Here is a 19593-nt window from a genome sequence, read left to right on the forward strand (position 1 = left end):
CCCAAGACAAATGTGCAACATCACAACTCTATTCCTGAGATCCTCTGAGATTTTTTTTCGCTTTTAGCATGTCTGACCTGTATGGGTTCAACTGACCTGGTTTGATCTCTGTTTTATCTAGTGCCGCCCAATTTCTTCCCTAAAGATCTCTCACTACATTGGTCCATTTCATCACTCAATTTGGCCCATCTGATTGTGTTTACCTGCTCCATTTGAGCAATGCAGCTCAGGGTTCACAAACTTTTGCAGATACAACATTTGTCAAATAATTAGTTTTATCTGTTTTAACAGTTGATTTCTGGAAAAGAAAAATGTTGAATTGATAAACAAACATCTGTTATTTCATATAAAAAATACTGGTATTGATAAAAATGAATTAATAATGGTTAAAATAAATAAAATTCCAAAAGGCTCAAGGGGTTCACAAACTTTCACACAGCACTGTATTTATTTAAACATATTGAAAATGAATGTACAATATAAGTTGGTGTACCTTGCATAACTGCATGAACCTAGGGATGCACCGATCCACTATTTTTAGTTCCGATCCGATTCCGATATCTGGGTTTTGGATATCGGTCGATACCGATACTGTCCGATACAATATCATAATTGTTATACATTTTTTTGTTGGTGGTGATGTTATGTATTAGGCTAGGAAGGCTTAAGCGATTCTAATTTAAAAGAGCAAGAAATATACACAAATGCATATAGGTTGATCTTAAAGGCAGAATTATAGTCATACAAAAAAAATCCTTCTCAATGATCACTTCTGTCCCAATAGAATATGTGGTGGTCTGTTTGTCTGAACAGTCTTCCTCTCTCTGACTGTATTTTACATAGTAGAATTTGTCACAGTGCAGAAGCCTCTCCACTTCCTTGACTTGGATTAGCTTTGGTTAGCTCACTGGCTAACAAACTGATATGTACTGTATGTCAAATTAGAAAGTGGTGTCCTCTCTCCCTCCACCGAACGTCGGCGCATGCTCGCACGGCTCGTTCACTCTTTCATAGTAAAAAATAAATAAATAAATCAATTAAATATATATATATATTTTTTTAAGAATGCCACGCGATCGACCCACACTACCCTCGCGATCGACCGGTCAATCGCGATCAACCTAGTGGGCACCCCTGCTCTAACGGGTATGTTGAGTATGAATAAAGAAGCTGTGATTGCAAAGTCAAATCATTTACGTCCAAGGTAGCTAATGCGCAAATATTCAAAGCGCTACCGTTTCGTCATCGATGGTCGTAGCAAAACTATTTTAAAATAACGTTTTGTCGTGCACATCTGTGGATGTCTGGGTTAGGTTTTGTGTCAATTCCGCAAAAAATGTGGGAGCCCAGATGAAAATTCAGTTTTGCAATTTAGCAAAAAATCTATATTGGCGCAAATGGGCGTGGCCTATCGCAAAAGATGCGGCTGACTTTAGTGAATGTGTGGAAAAAAAGTTTTGAATGTGGGAGGTTCGATGTGGGAGATAAAGCCCCACACAGGTTTTCTTTACTGTAGCCCTGCTAGTTGGTTTGTCGCGCAGACTTATGGTTTGGGCTGTGGACACGCATTTACATGGAGAAAATTCTAAATAAAAATCCTTGCGAAAACAATAGGGCTCCCTGGCCAGGAGGGCTTGGGAACCGCGTTGCTCTGCATAACGCGGTACCAGGCCCTTCTCTGGCTTGGCCCCCTGATAAAAATTCTTACAAAAACAATAGGGTTCCCTGCCTGGCAGGGCTTTGGTCCCACTCCCATGTCTTTCTCGGGCTTGTCCACCTAATTATAATAAAATGTCATCCATCAAACCAGCTAGGCAGAATGGGACGTCACATCATGCGCTTGGTGCTTTTGGGCATGGGGCTGAAAAAGGGCCTTCTGGTTAGAGGTAATAAATAACTTAGAACAAAGTCAACACACAGGTGAACTTCGCCTGATAATTGTAACTGTTGTAATGCACAATGGAATGTTTGGTTCAGTTGGCATGAAGAAGCTTCCAGATATTTATACACCTTAATGCCCTAACAGAAAAACCACATGAATTTATTTCATTCTTCCCACAAGCAGAGCAATCAATCAATCAATCAATCAATATCCTTTATTTAACCAGGTAAAATTCATTGAGATTAAAATCTCTTTTTCAAGAATTACCTGGCCAAGAAGGCAGCACCATGATACAATAAGAACAATCAACCACAATTCTCATACACCACATTCAACATCAGGTAAAGTACAATACAAGATCAGGGACAAGACTATATGAAGATTGAAATGAGTACAGTTAAAAATTAAATGAATAAACTGGTGACAGATGAATGAATAAACCTGGCCGTTATCAGAAAATAGCTTTATAAACAATTGCATTGACCAAGAGAACTATCTTCTCTGTCCTTCAGGATTCCTTTGAATTCTCCCAAGGTGACCAGCTCTGGCAGCTTCAGCTGCTTTTGCACAGTGTTCCAGACAGAAGGCGCAGCATATTTAAAGGCCTTTTTCCCTAACTCAGTTCTAGCTCTGGGTACCAACATCTGTAACCCTAGAACGCAAACCATAGCTGCATTTGTTTGTGGACATGTAAACACATAGATATGAAGGGACCAGCCCAATAAGACACTTGTAAACAAAAAACAACCAATGTGAGAGTCTGCGTACAGATAGCGATGGACATTTTGCAGTGGCATGCAGGGCAGGGCAGGGCAGGGCAGGGCAGGGCAGGGCAGGGCAGGGCAGGGCAGGGCAACGCATCATTCCAACGTCCAGCAGCGACGAAGGTGACATCTATGTATATATATATATATATATATATATATATATATATATATATATATACATATACAGTATCTATGCTGTGACCTCAGTGACGTTATTTTAGCACTTTTTTGTACTGTTATGCGTAAAGTCGTACACGTAGAAATTTGAGTTGTATTCACAAGATTTTGCACTCACAGCTTTTTTATTCATACTCATAAAAAAAATCTTAACCCGAACCCAATTTCACAAACTCACGGATGTGACAGCAGAATGTTTGTGTGCAACAACTTTTTTAACACAGGAATTGTTAACATTATAAATTATTGAATCACGGACAAAAAAAAATTCAGCTACCATACACCATAAAATGTCCGGCAGCTAGTTTACAAAACATATTTACTCTACATGTAATTCTCAGTTCTGGATCATTATATCATCATGAATCAAAACTAAATTATTTTGTATTTCCAAATGTAAGACAAGAATATGTTGTTTGTAAACCAAATTGTGGCATCTGCTGCTGTGAACAACAGTGAAACAGCAACTTTTCAGAAATCTTTCTAACTTCAAACCATATTCCAAGGATCCAATTGTCTGTGAAGAAAGTTTGTTTATTCAGCTATGAGAATATACCTTAGAAATGTGCAATTTCTCTTACACATCAAAAGTTACATAGTGCACCTTTGAAAGGGGACCAGAGAGTGTAATTAACCACACTGACTACATTGCGCTTACCTGAGGTGGTCAGAGTGCATATGGCTGATGTAGATGAGATCCGCAGCACACATTCTGTCCAGGGAGTCGGCTGGTGGCTGGTGGAGGAGCCACCAGCCTCGGGCAAACGCAGGGCCAGTCATCCACGGGTCAAACATGAAGCGCTTCTGTCCCAGCTGCAGCTCCATGCACGCGTGGGTCAAGTACGTCACCTGGGTGGAGAATTCACAATTTGACAGGTAGCAGACAAGGCTTATAAAGTACAATCGGAGGTGGGTTAAGGTCTCATGAAATAGTCACTTCTGATTTGCAGGAGGATTTAGCATAGGTAGGATTTGCTTTTGTCTCCCTAAAAAATATAAAATATGACGAATGTGATATCACGTTAAAGAGGACCTATTATACTTTTTCAACTTTTATGGCCTATAAACGTTGGTATAATGATTTATAGTCATGTTTAACCATACTAAAGTGTCAAGTAATGACTTACATGCATTTAGACTAGGGTTGTCAAATTAACGTGTTAATTTTGATTAATTAATCACAGAAAAATTAACGCGATTAAAAAAATTAACGCAGATTAATCGCACTTCTATAATGCCCTTTGACCCGGTGCAAAAGTGGTGCGCAGCTGCACCGAGCTGCACCCGTAGCTTGCATACACGGCCCACACGGGTGAAAGGGAAAAAAGTAAAGAAGCAGGGGAAAGGGAGGGCTCTATGGACGGTTTATGGGATGCTTCGGGCAAATAAGCATGAAGGTAGGAAGACATCTTTGTGCATTATTGATTTAATGGGTGCAACTATGTAGGCTAGGTTCCAAACAGGATCTCTCAATCCTCCTCTGTGTGTCTCAATTTTGTTTGCTAGCTGTCTCATCTCCCGCGTAAACGGACACCCGCTCCGTGTGTGTGTGTGTCAATATTTTTGCCTATGAGTACGACGATGGTGAATGAATCGGCATAGGCATCTGTGGCAGTGCAGCGCTGTCTGTTGTGGAGACAGAAGTTACGAGAGAGAGAGAGAGAGAAACAAACCAGACTGACTACTGAAGGGAGTTGCATGCTCTGTCTCTGTGCGATTTTAATGTGGTTTTACTTGGGTTTTACTTGGCTTTTATACCTTTTAAACCTTCTTTTAAACCTGCTTCACTTCGCTATCGTTGCCTTGCTGTATGGATTAATTTTTGGAAATCTGCGTGGATTATTGCTCTGCTTTGCCTCGCTGGCGTTCTCCACCTGCAGCCAGCGCTCACCTGCTGCTCCTCCTCCCTCCCTGCCTGCCTGCCTGTCTACCTGCTATCTCTCCTAGCCTGGGTCAGCCAGTTTGAGAAATTCCTCAGCAAGGAACTCCGGAGTGTCCTGCCATCACAAACGGAGACTGAGTTCATCACCAATCACCGGCCCAGTCTCTGGGCCGTGGCGGTAAGTCTCCCTCTGCCTTCGGTTGCTGTTTTGCTACTCTGCTGCTGTTTTACTGTTTCACCTTTACACCGCTGTGGGCTTCTGGATGAAGCCTTGGCGAGTAAGTGTCTAGACCGGCACCTTTTTCTCCTCCGCTGCCTCCCCCGGCACGTAGCTCCCTGTCCTTTTCTTTTGGTTGTCCGCTGGCTGCTGTTCTCCTCCCTCTGTTTCAGTGCTCCCGCTCGCTGCCCGAGTATGCCTCCACTCGCCCCGGTGGACCATGAGTTGTCCTGTCTGAAGTCTGAGCTCCGCTCCATTGCGACCCTCCTGGATGATGTCCTCCTGCGTCAATCCTCGCTCCTCGCCCGGGTGGAAGCGCTACAGCAGGATGATTCCAGCTCGGCCAATGCTGTCCACCGCACATCGGATATCCCTCTTCCCCCCTGGACAAGCGTTGCTAAGAAGGGGAGGCGGGTCTCTCTCCCCTTGTTTTCCCCTGACATGGATGAATGTGATGACGATCCCATCCCGTTGTCAAACTTCTTCTCTCCCCTGGAGAAGCTAGCTGAGCTACCGGCTACTTCCTCAAGCACCGCTTCGGAGCAGCCAATCCCTCCAAACTCCCGACGCAGAAAGCGTCGCACCCCTCCATCCAGCCCGCTGATGTCCCAGGACAAACGTCAAAGGTGCTCATCCCCTTCATCTGCATCCTTCTCAGAAGACTTTCCTCCTCTCCCAGCCCCTCAGCGACCTCTCCCGCTTGGTGCGCTCCCCCCGACGCTCAATGATGACGTCATCTGCGCAGGTGACGTTAATCCCTCTTCTACTGCTCTGCATAACTCTGGTCCCTCCCATGTCTCCCTGCATTCTAAACTGTCATTCTATGACAATGGCTGTAAGAATCAGACTCCTGAAATTCTATTATTTGGTGACTCTATCATCAGAAATGTACATCTCCCTGGCGCCATCACTTACTGTCTCTCCGGTGGGATCACTACTGACTTTATAGAGCTGATACCTGTCTTCATTGATCTCTATCCGTCTGTTCACACTGTTTTGTTGCACATGGGCACAAATGATGTCATGGCCAGGCGCTCCCTCAAACTCTACCATGATCTTGAGTCATTGATTCTCACTGTTGAAAGCCTTGGTAAAAGATGTGTTCTCTCTGGCCCTATTCCTACCCTTTTCAAGAGCTCAGAGCGCTTTAGCCGTCTTTTTGGTTTGCACACATGGATGCAAAACTTCACCACTGCAACAGGCCTTGGTTTTATTAGCAATTTCGACTACTTTTGGACTGAGCATGACCTCTTTAAAGCTGATGGTCTGCATTTGAACAGGAAGGGGTCCGAAAGATTAACAAAGAATTTCATTAATTTCATTGCGTTTAGCCTGAAATGATGTTTTCCCCAGAATGACCCTGACCCTGCCCTGCTCATGTTGTCTTCCTGTCACAACACTGTCTTAGACAGTGCGGGTCCTGCTGTCATCTCTAGTATGGGCGCTGTCCCTGCACTCGGCCCCCTTACTCCACCTTGTTCTCCTGTGGCTATATTACCCATAGCTCATCCCCTGACCCATTTCCCTATGTTAATTTCTGCCCCTATTCGCCTCCATATTCCTATTAGAGTTACTGATAGGCATAATGCTGTACTGCTTGACCCTATGTCCATAGAATCAACATCTTGTGTCAATTACTCTTCTCTTCGATGCAGAAAAGGATTGAAGCTGATTCATTGGAATATTAGGAGTATACTCCAATCTGAGAAATTGGATCACTTGAAAATATTAGCCCTGCAAACTGATCCCGATATTTTGATCATTACTGAGTCATGGTTAAAAAAACATCAAAATGACAGTGATGTGGCCTTGCCTAACTTCAACATTTTTAGATCGGACAGGCCTCAAAGAGGTGGTGGTGTGGCCATTTATGTTAAGTCCTGTCTTTCTGTTTCTGTTTTACTCTCAATCTCTATACCCAAATGTTTTGAATTTCTGGCTCTCAAAATTGATTGTGGTTTTAGTAATTCTCTCATTGTTGTTGGAGTATATAGACCTCCATCAGCTGACGCTGGGTCTATTGATCGTTTGGCTGACCTACTTTCCCATTATTCTAATTCTGAAGTTTTAGTTATGGGTGATTTTAATCTGGATTGGTTGACAAATGCCTCTGATCATTTAAAGGAAATATCTTCTAACCTAAATTTGTCACAGTTAATCACAAATCCAACCAGGCCAAACATGAAAGAACCCTCAAGATCAACACTTATAGACCTAATCTTCTCTAATAAGAGTGATAAAATATCTTTATCTGGAGTACTTGAATTAGGTATAAGTGACCATTGTCCCATTGTATGTGTCCGTGATACACATATAAAAAAATCCTCAGCCAGGGTTTTATTTAAGAGAAACCTAAACATTTTTAATAAGCAAGCCTTTCTTCATGACCTTTATAATAGTGATATTCACAACACCCTGGCTATTCCTGATGTCGAACTAGCTTTAGACTTTTTCATTTCCACCTTTCTATCTATTTTAAATACACATGCCCCCTTTAAGAAGTATAGAGTTAAGGATAGATCCAGTCCTTGGGTTAGTCCAGAACTTACATCTCTTCTCCGAACTAGAAACAAAGCCTGGTCTCTTGCTAGACGTACTAATAACGCCTCACATTGGACTGCATTCAGAGCCTTAAGAAATAAATGTACATCCTTAGTGAGGAAGAATGTATCTGACTACTATTTAAAATTGATCACAGACACCTATTCTAACCCAGCAAAATTCTGGAAGGTGGTTAAAACCAACAAAAATAGCTCTGCTACATCAGCTTCTATTCCAATTCAGGTTAAATTTGATGATAGTTTTATTACCGATCAAACCGAGATCTGCGCTGGTTTTAATAGACATTTTAATGTTGCTGGCCATATCTTCAAAGAGGACAACTCTAGATCTTCTCTAGCAGACAACCAGCTACCCCTTGAACAGGTTCATATGCCTACCACCAATGATGTTCCTCAGTTTTCTATTATTCCTGTGTCCTCCAGTATGGTTCTTGATGCTCTCTTAAGCATTGACCCCAAGAAATCCACTGGAGAAGACAACCTAGACCCATTCTTTCTCCAACTCTCAGCCCCTGTAATTGCAGAGTGTATTACCCACATTTTTAACCTTTCTATATCTTCCTGCGTTATTCCAAGGATCTGGAAATCAGCTTGTGTCCTTCCTTTGTATAAAGCGGGAGAAAAAACTGACCCTAATAACTATAGGCCAATATCCAGACTGTCATGTCTGTCAAAAACGCTGGAATCCCTTATTAATTACCAATTGAAAACATTTCTCTCAAGTCACACTATTTTATCTGTTCACCAATCTGGTTTTAGAACTAACCATAGCACTATCTCTGCCATCACTCTGGTTACTAACAATATTGTCTCTGCCTTAGATAATAGTAATCACTGTGCTGCCCTCTTTATTGATCTCAGTAAAGCCTTTGATACAGTAGACCATTCTTTACTATTAGATAAATTGGCTAACATTGGTATTAGTGAAAATGCGTGTAGCTGGTTCAGTAATTACCTTTCTGACCGATCTCAATGTGTGAAGCTAGGTAATATCCAATCTGGTTTCTTACCCATAACCAAAGGTGTTCCACAAGGTTCAATTTTAGGTCCGGTACTATTCACCATCTACATCAATGATATTGTGTCTCTTGTCAGTGGTTGTCAAATCCATTTATATGCTGATGATACCATCTTGTATTGTGTTGCTGACTCTGCAAAGTCAGCTATTGAGAACCTGCAACTGTCCTTTAATGCTCTTCAGAATGCTCTTATTTCACTTAAACTTGTCCTTAACCAGACTAAAACTAAATTCATGTTGTTCTCTAGGGCTAGAGATTTAGACAATAGTGCATGCATCTATGCTGTAAACGGTTCTTTGATCGAAAAAGTCTCTGAATATAAGTACCTTGGTATCTGGCTAGATGAAAAACTCTCTTTTACATTTCACATAAAAAATCTTGTCTGTCGTCTGCGACAAAAGATTGGATATTTTTATAGGAATAAAGCTACCTTCCCGTTGTTTAGTAGGAAAAGGATTATTGAGGCAGTTTTTATGTCTGTCCTTGATTACGGTGATGTGGTTTATCGGCATGCATCTCGTTCATGCCTTAAACTCCTTGACTCTGTATTTCACTCTGCTTTGAGATTCATTACAGGAGATGCTTATGATACACACCATTGTGTTTTATATGAAAAGGTTGGGTGGTCCTCCCTTAAGGAGAGACGTGATGCACATTGGCATATTTTTATATATAAAGCTCTGACTGGAAAGCTACCACTCTATCTGACAGAAATGCTGCTTATTTCAGATGGGCTTTATCAAACCCGCTCAACTGACATGATCATGTTATATGTCCCCTATGCCCGGTCTGAGCTTGGTAAAACCGCTTTTAGCTATAGTGCCCCTGACTCCTGGAACAGCCTACAACATACAATTAAAATAAATACACTCATATCTGTTAACCAATTTAAAAGTATTATTTTGAATCAACCCCTCCACACTTGTAACTGTTTTAATTAGGCTATTATTTATTTCATTCAATTGATCTGAATGTTTTAAATTGTTGTTGTCTGTGTGTGTGTGTGTGTGTGTGTGTGTAAACTTGTTATGTATTCTCATTGTATATTGTGTATCTGTACTCGACGTCATTGTAAAAGAGGGTCACCCCTCAATTGATCTTTCGAGGTTAAATAAAGGTTACAAACAAACAAACTGTAGCAGGCTATACAGCTGTTTATAAACAGGTGTAAAAGTGTCATAAAAGTATGCGATTAATTTAGATTAATTAATCACAGAGCCTGTAATTAATTAGATACATTTTTTGAATCGCTTGACAGCCCTAATTTAGACATATTCCCTGCTGACCGTCTGGGGTGGCTGTGCAGAGCGCTAAACACTACACAGTAAATTCCCCAGTGTTAAATATGCAGTGTCAAACTACATTAACTCTATCTGAGTTAATATAACAACAGCTGGAGTAGAATGCCTCCTAGTGTTGGTGTCAATTTCGGTAGTTAAAAGACGGGGTGTAGAAAGTACTCTATAAGGCTTTAAATAACACTATACAGTGTATTTTTAACTCTATTTTGAGTTAATTTAACTCTAAAATTGTAACACTTTGAAGAGACTTAATTTAACTCCAATTCTGAGTGGGACCAAATACACTCGGAAATGGTGTTAAATTTAACTCTTTTAGTGTTATTTTAACACTTCAAAATTTACTGTGTAGGGCAGCCGGTCGCGATTCACTTGTTCAAATTTCTGGGATTCGTTACGTGGAGAATCCGGATTTTTCCATGTATGGTAATTAGAGGTGGGCATAGATTAATTTTTTTAATCTAGATTAATCTAGATTAATTTTGGAATTAATCTAGATTAATCTAGATTAAAATGTCTCATTTGAATTCATTCATAACATGTGTGTGCTCCCTAAATAATGACTCAAAGTAAGTCTTTGAGAACGTGTTTCTCAAGCCAGGTGGCGCATCAGACCAGGGGCTCATCTCCTGTTTCCAACATGCATCACAAACTGCTTGAGGAAGCTGGACTACTATGATAATTGGTGATGAAAATAAATAATGTTCAACAAGATGTTACTTAGTAACGCGTTACCGGTGTTGTGCCGAAATCCCACTCCCCGCCGAAATCCCACTCCCCCGCAGGATCCCACTGCCTTCCTAGCGTATCGCTAGTTGTAGTTTGACGAACCGAGGCGATTTTTACAAGCCAAGTTCCTTCGTCTTAGGCTTTGAGGAAACTGTTTGTAGGCTATTTAATTCATGTTTCATCAAAATATAAGTTATGTTGTGCTGCACTTGAGAGTCTATACGATTTGTGCCCTCTGTCCCCCGCACTTTCTACAACCACTTAATTCATTTTTTTATTTTTTTATTTTTTATTAACCTTTATTTATACAGGTAAAATCTCATTGAGACCCAGGGTCTCATTTACAAGAGAGACCCATTTGTTACATGTCGTAACACATTTTTCCGAGCTGTCCTTAAACGCACCATGAGAAGCCTGGTGCGTTTAAGCCTCCTAGAGGGGAGTGGGATTTCGGCGGGGAGTGGGAATTCGGCACAACACCGGCATCGGACCTCTTTTTTCAGTAACGAGTAATCTAACGTGTTACTATCTCCAAACCAGTAATCAGATTAAAGTTACTCATCAAAGTCACTGTGCGTTACTTTTTCTGTAATTTTCCTTAGTGAAACATTTTACATAACTGCACAAATGACTGCGATTGCGATTGTATGTAAATAAATGTGCACGCATGTGTCTCTAAACGCTCCAACTGCTCCAACCGCTCCTCTCGTCTTTTTGGTAGCGCCCCTCTCTGACATGCAGCGTGTGTGTGTGCGCCTGTGTCTGTGTCTGTGTGTGTGTGTGCAGCAGCATTACGGCCGAACTGTGGCGCTAAACAAAGTTTTCCCCCCGATGAAATATAGCGTCTGCTAAGGGGATATTTAGGATTCGGGTACGGTGACGTTGAAGAGATAGAAGTGTTTAAAACTTGGAAACTTATAGTCACGTGGCGACCGGTGGCCACACACACCCACCCTGCGTTCCAATACCCGATTGTGTCGTGGGCAAGTGATGGAGAGAGAGAGCGGCGGGTGTGTGAGAGAATAAAGGCTCCTCAAGTGTCAACAACGGCCCCCGGCTATTATTATCTCCCCTGAGCCGAACAGGAGGTGGAATAAGAGATTAACGGCGATATTTTTTTTATCGCCGATAAGAGTCTAGCGTTAACGCAGCACGTTAACGCCGATAACGGCCCACCACTAATGGTAATGCTGTAACGTGCCCAGGCACGCTCCGGCCATGCCCCCACCTGCCTGCTCAAATCTGCCCGCACCGCTGAAAGTGTTCCGGAAGGAAGGAACCAATCACAACGGAGTGGGATTTGTGAGGGGGCGGAGAAGGACGAAGCGAAGTGTGGACAGAGAATGCTGAGCGCGCCCAGATGAGAGGAAAAGTTTCCCGAAAATATACATGGTTTTTTGTGCTGTGATTCATGTCAGGTTGCTGTATAGGAGTCATTAATGAGAAATTAAGACCAGAAAAGTAGTATAATAGGAGATCTTTAAAGTTTCATGCATTTTCGAAATGTGTACTGTATTAAGTGTTAATTTGTACTTTTTTATGCCTCTGTGCTGGCGATAGCCGAAGGTCAGAGACACACATGTTTTTGCATTGTCCTATACATTGACGTCTGTATGTCCGGGACATTCTTTTAAGCCCAGTATCTCATGAACGCTTTGAGGGATTCTCTTCAAACTTTACAGAAATGTCCACTCTTTTTTTTTTTTTTTTAAAGATATTCTTTTGGGCATTTTTATGCTTTTTTTATTGATAGTGCAGAGAGACAGAGGTGAAATGGGGCAGAGAGGGGAGTGACATGCAGAGAACGATCGCGGGTGGGAATCGAACCCGGGTCTGCTGCTGGGCCCGGCCCGGGAGGGGGACGCCCTACCAACTGAGCTAAAGGCGCCCCCAGAAATGTCCACTCTTATTCACGGATGAACTCTTTACATTTTGTAGGTCAAGGGCACTGTGACCTTGCTTATTGTGAACGCAATAATTTTAGATATTTTCTTCAAAGTTTGCACAAACGTCGACTCTGACTGAAAGATGAACTGAATAGATCTCAGAGGTCAAAGGTGGCAGTGACCTTGCACCATGTTGTAGCTTTTTAGGAGTTTTACCTTCTTAAAAGCATTGCCTACCACCACTGAACTTCAACCTTTCGGCAATATAACTCCTCGTCAAGACATACAACTTCCAAGCTCTTTATTTTTAATGAAAGAATTACATGCTTTTAATCTTCAGTTTGCTGCAAAAAGTATAGACTGTATATTGAAACAGCAGGATACATACTTTAGCTTCTCCTTCCTGGAGCTCTTGAGGCTCTCGAGGGTCAGCCAGCCAGGGGTCGATGGGGCTCAACTCCACCAGCTGAAGCCCCCCATCCTCCAAAACTTCTACTTCTGTGTGTGACATAAAATACGTTCTTAGAGGGAAGTTGAAATAAGAAAACCAAGCAACGGTGAGAGAAAGGTTTCTCGTTAGGTCAAATCAGAATGATAACCCATTCAAATTTGCTGACCAATGGTATCATTTAAACTGTTGTGAACCGATGCCACCATCTTTCTCGTGTTTGCAAAGATTCTTGTTGTTATTCTGGCTTCTTTGTTATTTGAGACAACTAACATAGATGTGGGACACAATACGTGTCTTACTAATAAGATGAGGGACATAAATGACCATGTAGTAGACGTAACCTTTACATTTAGCCTGGTCCTGTTTTAAAGTACCACATGAAGGACTACATTGTAATTCAGTTAAATAGTTATGTGGTGGATTAAGGATGAAACATGAAAAACATGAAGTTTTTGAAGAGTGCAAAATGGGTTACTTGATTTGATGGTAAAGAAAAGTTACTTACAAAGCCAGAAAGACGTCTGCATGCGATTCAGTCAAGCGGAAAAAGCCTTGTGTGCTGTTGTGTGCCTTACACATTGGCCCTCATTTATCAACCTTGCGTAGACCAGAAATGTGGGTGTACGCACATTTCCACGCAAACCTCGGCATTTATCAATATGGACGTGAGCGTAGGATACGCTCAAATCCCACGCCAGCTCTCAGCTCGTGTACACAAGTTTGTAAACAGCATAGACTCGCAGTGCAGGCTGTGCCGAGTAGCCGATTACTTTGTTGGACAATTATTAGAAGATAATACAAATGCAGTGTTTGCTCAGACCGAAATAAAGATATTAATCACTTAAAAATGTGCAGCTTATAGTGTGCAACTGAGTAGGAGAGCTGATTCAATAGTTCGCACACCGGCCACTTAGGAGCGCTGCATGGGACTGCGTAAGGGCAGTTGTCTCCGTCTGGAGCAGCTGGGGGGACACTGAGGCACGGGGGCGGCATTCATTCAAAATGTTAGCCACAGTATTAAATATGTAGTAGGCCTACACTGCTCTTTAAGATAAAAAATACACGGCACAACATTCAGCTTAACATTTTATTTATTTGACGCACTTTTTAGATGTTAGTTCCTCTTTTAATGTGTCATTGATGGCTTAAGCGAGCGATTTATTTCCACCGTTAACCGGCACGTTTTTCCGATCTGCTGGTGGAGCAGGACAGTGGGCGCTCTCACAGCTGATCGTTGCCAGGTCGGCTTGTGCACCTGACGGCCGGGCTGACCACTAGTGCTGTCATACAGTAAAACGCAAAATGTGTTACTTTTAGTTTTTACAAACCTTTTGAGTAGTGCTATCTAAAAGGGCCAATACATTCTAATCATTCAAATCTCTGCAGACCTGTATTTATTTTATGGGGACCATTACCGGACAGTTGGTGCGTCTGTTTCTCCTCTACCATTATGCCCGCACCCTCAGTTGGTTGCATTTCAGAACAGCAACACGCTTTTTTTAGTGGCGATTTGAGTCAGACCACTTTTTCTTCATCTATGTAAAGAAATGGCGACATATAATTGTATATGCTGTTTTATAGCATTTGAGCGATAGTAGCCTACTGATGTAAACCTAAAATGCAAAATCCTCAGCTGGAGATCGTTTGTTGTCAACACCAACGCTGTTGACCGCAGCGGTTATTTCCTTCCTAACTGCTGCCTTCTGTCGTTCTTTGATGCCGCTTGTAATGCTCCGAAATTAAACTCTTTTTTTTTCTACTTTCGCTGTTATTCTGTCAATTTCTACTTCAGAGAAGAAGAAAATATAGGGGCGTGATACGATCGTTTTCAGCCGCCGCATTTATCAATAATGGCCTGGCGTACGCTGAGATTGGCGAGATACGACTGTTTGATAAATCCCACGCGATACCTGGCGTAGGGAGGTATTTGCGCCAGAATCTGCACCAGTTTCCACGCAAGTTTGATAAATGAGGGCCAATGTCACTTAGCCCACCACCCAATCATTATTTTTATTTTATGCATAGTCTTGACACACTATCTCTCGAGTCCTCTCAGTCCGAGACCGAGACAAGACCAAGACTTTGAGAAGTCGAGACACTACACAGGTGCATAAAGAGGTAGTTTAAAAGACAAGACATCCGAGGGAAGCTTTCCACAAACTCTTAGAGGATGCAAAATTAATACATTATATACAAGATAGAGAACAATTTGAATTTTCCAAATGGGTGGAGTATGGACTGATCAAAGAGGTGAGAGTACTATTAGTACGTCCTAAGAAAGTATCAGTATCATTTTACAGAAATACTTCGACATTTTGGGAAAGAAGCTCATTTGCTTTCTAGCCAAGAGCTTCTATCGAACCATTCGTTTGAAGGGGCACTCCACAAGTTTGGTATTGCACTTCACAAGAAATATTTAAAAAAGAATGCTTAAAATGGAAGCAGCCGAGATATCCTGAATGGAGAAGTCCCCTGCTTGGGTCAAGTTCCAAGTGTCACAAGTTTGCATTGCAGGATTTCTGGTTTAAATTCACTGTCTCCAAACCCACGTTACTGTCAACGGACATGTGGAGTGCCCCTTTAAGTTGTCTTCCTAATGCTGGGCTTACACTACACGACTTTTCACGCGATTTGACAGTCGCAGACAATCTTCCAATGTCGGACTGAAATTGCAGAAGTCGTGCTGGAGTTGTGGCGCGCGCACGTGATCTCAGTCCAGGCCCGGAGTGGCTAATCGGGAGAACCGGGAGCATTCCCGGTGGGCCGCTCTGATTTTTGGGCTGCGAGGGCCGGCCCAGTCATGGCACTGGGTTAAAATATCATTATACCTATTGTTGCATTAAAAATCATATTATTAGTCCGCAGTTAAGTTACTGCTAATGGAAACTGACCATTTCCTACAGCGTCAGTTTCACATTAAAAGCATCTAACTGGCGTAACGTGAGATGACTTTTATTTTGAAGCAGAAACAGGAACTAGGGCCTCCTAGCCCTGCTGCGTGTCTCTCACTAGCAGCATGTCTTCCATGTCGGACTACGCGGTGAAAGAAGATAACTTGTAATTCTGCGCTCATACCAAAGGCTTCATAAATTAGTGCCAGCCCCAGTCATTTATTTTCAATGTAGGCCTATGCTCGGGACAATGGCGACTGGAGCATCGGCTGCACTGGGATGAGCCCGAATCCGAACATTTATTCGGATGAGCACGGATAATGAGATCGATCCGAATATTTTTACTTCCCGAATTATTCGGGAAACAACTAGCCTATTTATTTATTTTGCCTATCATGCACTAAATTGACGCAGCGCGTTCTGCCTTAACTTGAGTCGCACCTATCAGCTGTTCATCTCCGCTGCCGTGGCTTAGAAGAGAAAGACCGGCTGCATTTATGCATGGCCCCGTGAGCCGCGGTCTTTCTCCATTCCGCTGGAAGTTTCTGACCCCGACTCACCTTCAGTCCCTCCCGACTTTAATTTATTTCAAATCTCTGAACGTGAACCGCGTCTCTCTAAAGGCCAGGACACACCGGCCAGATAATCGCCGTCGTAGTGTCGGTAGGGGGTCGGGACACGAATCTGTTTGGTGTGTGCCGTGACGTCGGCCGACGTAGACGTCGTCGGGCTTGTTTTGAGCCGATTGTTCAATCGGCGGCCGACTGTCTTTCATTTGGAGCAATTTGATTGGTGGAGGGCTAGCGAATCAGTGAAGCCCGGAAGTGAGGCGGGTAGCACAAACAGCTAACAACAGCTAGCCATCGTTTTAATGTGTTTGTTCGTTTTGTTTTGAAAGTACTCACATGCATCAACCCTTGTTGACTGCTCGACACCATGCTCGACACTCTCTGCTAAAAATTGTGCTCTTATGGTCCATAAATATAAATACGTATTTCTATCTATGTTTATGCTCTAGAGAGCTGTCCCATCATTTCCGGCTTTCGTAATTTTTCGGGCCACAATACAGATTAGCGCCGCCTGCTGTTGTGGAGACATTACGTCCCGCGCAAGCGCAGAGCGTACGGAAAATAAGCAGTCGTCTCGGTGTGTTTTTTGGCCGCGACGGGAAGACTGGAGCTTCCTGAAACGGCGACTCCATTTTTTGGGTAGTCGGAACGAGTCGGACTGGTGTGTCCTGGCCTTAATGGCAACGGGCCGTGTAATTCATTTAATAAAATCGATCTTTAAATATTTGATCTGCAAAGACTTGGCCTGTTTAGTTCATACAATCTGTTTATAAGTAAGAGATTTGCTCAATATCTCAAATATCTCATTATTAATAATATGCCAATATTAAATCAATTTGAGGCTCTGAAGGGACAATAATTGTTGGTGAAAAAATATTCAGACATAAGCCCAGCCCACTTCCGGTTTCATATCCTAATACAGATACAGATAATTGTGTTTGTTGAACAGATAGGGTGAATACTGGCATCTTGGGACAATGGGCATCTTGGGACAGTTAAGCTTAATCTTGTTTTTCTTTTAATGAATAATATTTTATTTCTCTCTTTCAAAGGTTTTTTTATTAAATGTTAATAATAACAAAATTGTAGCACATAGAGTACACATTTTTTCCCCTTTTTCTCCCGAACATACCCCACCCACATCCCACCCTCACACCCAACAACACAAAACACACACCGCAAGAAACAAAAACAAACAATCAATCAATATGAAAAAAAAAAAAAAAAAAAAACACACAAAGAAATAAAATTGAATCAAATAAAAAGGGGCGGGGGGTAGCTACTCTTCAATTAATGTGGTCGGTTTCTTAAAATAGTCTAGGAAGGGGCGCCATATTTTATGAAATTTAGTCTCAGATCCCTGGGTAGTGCAACGAATTTTTTCCAGATTCATACATGACATAATGTCTCTAATCCAATGTGAGTGGGAAGGAGGAGCAGGATCTTTCCACTTGAGAAGGATAGTCCTGCGAGCAAGTAGTGAGGTGAAGGCCAGTACTCTCAGCTTCACTTTGGGTAAGCCCGAATTTGGTGCAATGCCAAAAATTGCAGTGAAAGGGTTTGGCTTAATTTGATGCTGAAGTACTTCAGAAATCGTTTGAAAAACTGATGTCCAGAACTCTAGTCAAGGTGGGACACAACCTGTACATGTGAAAGAGTGATGCCGGTGCGCTCTTACAGCTATTACAGGTCGGGTCTACATCGGGGAACATACGAGCTAATTTAGTTTTAGATATGTGGATACGATGTACTACTTTAAATTGCACAAGAGCATGTCGGGCGCACATGGAGGTAGAGTGTATCCGATCCAGGACTGAATCCCACATGTGATCTGTGAAGGCAGAACCTAGGTCCTGCTCCCACAGGGTTCTTATAGCTGCTAATGAGGGGCTATGCAACTTCGAAATAAGGTTGAAAAACACAGAAATTGAGCCTTTTAATGTGGGGTTCACAGAAAGAAACAAATCAACATGATTGGCTGGCGGTTTATAAGGGAATTGGGGAATTAACTTCTGCGTAAAATGCCTGATTTGCAGAAATCGGAAAAAATGTGTCTTTTCGATACCAAAATGTTTTGTCAATTGGGAAAAACTAGCAAATAGATCAATAATAAAAAAATCACTGATGCATTTTAAGCCTTTTTTATGCCAGATCTTGAATGCACGATCTAATATTTTATTTCTAAAATTCTACACTGAGCCAATCATGAGAAAGTTTGGAATGAAAAAATATTGGTTATGTGGTCATGACATCACTTTTGGTGGCATGGTCTAGCCATATTCAACAGCATGCAGTGAATTTAGATGAAAAGTCAAATGACATAGCGTTTTCTTGTAAATTATGTTAAGATCATAAAAATCTAACAAATGTATGGATGTTTGTAATGTGTATATATTATGTTAGGTAATAGAGTGGTCAATCAGAATTTTAAAAAATCATGTTCAGATCAATCTTATTTTCTGTTAAAAATGTGATTTTGTCACTGTCCCAAGATGCCAATTGCCAATTGGCATCTTGGGACAGTGTATTACTGGCATCATGGGACACAGTGATTCAAGTCATTTTAATGGGGAACTTTGTCCTCATACATTTAGATGGTAAAATTTGCAAATCGATTATTCCAAATAGCTTTTATTTAAAAAAATAATTGGTTTGTAATAGCTAGCAAGCAATTAGCATCACATTTATCATTAGCACTGCCAGCTAGCTCAATGGTAGTTTTAGTGAATATTTGTTGAGTTAATTTTTTTTGATTTTCCTTATAGCTAAACAATGATTAAGATAATCTGTTGCACCCTTCCTTTGAGATTAAAGTGCTTTTTATTTGAATTGCTACTGTTTTATTACTTCAATTTGATATGTTTTAATTGTCCCAAGATGCCAATAAGGTGTCCCAAGATGACAGTAATGCCTTGAAAAATGTTTTTTGGGTCAATGTGTGTTTGCTGAAGAGTCATTCATCCTGTGTTTAATTTTGACTTATTTGTTCTTCTCTGTTGTATAGCAGAGATCTCAAGATGTTTAGAATGGTATCATGTGATAGGAAAAGACAGATAATGACGTCTCCGCACACTCCTACTGCACATAGTAAGCCTAGCACCATGGCAGGCACCTAATAGCTAGGCTACACAGGAGCATTTGAGTCCACACAGTCTAAAAACACATAATTACATTGGTGCAGAGAACAGTGCACTTTTGCAGACGTACATATTAAGGTTGTTATTACATTATATTAATAATGTTGGTCGTGAACTAAAATGGGCC

The 19593-nt window shown here is 41.6% G+C and overlaps 1 protein-coding gene across 2 annotated transcripts in view; it reads right to left on the bottom strand.

Moving 5' to 3' along the window:
- The window catches only part of cmah (cytidine monophospho-N-acetylneuraminic acid hydroxylase), a 40889-nt gene that overhangs the window by 11228 nt on the left and 10068 nt on the right, over positions 1-19593 (bottom strand). For both annotated transcript variants that reach the window (XM_080051170.1, XM_080051171.1), the window contains exons 4-5: positions 12807-12916; positions 3485-3675 (exon numbers count right to left, since the gene is read on the bottom strand). In XM_080051170.1, coding sequence (XP_079907296.1) covers positions 3485-3675; positions 12807-12916 — 301 coding nt within the window. The remainder of the gene's footprint in view (positions 1-3484; positions 3676-12806; positions 12917-19593) is intronic.

The sequence above is a fragment of the Ammodytes marinus genome, assembly GCF_949987685.1.
Source record: "Ammodytes marinus genome assembly, chromosome: 22".
NCBI lineage: Eukaryota > Metazoa > Chordata > Actinopteri > Uranoscopiformes > Ammodytidae > Ammodytes > Ammodytes marinus.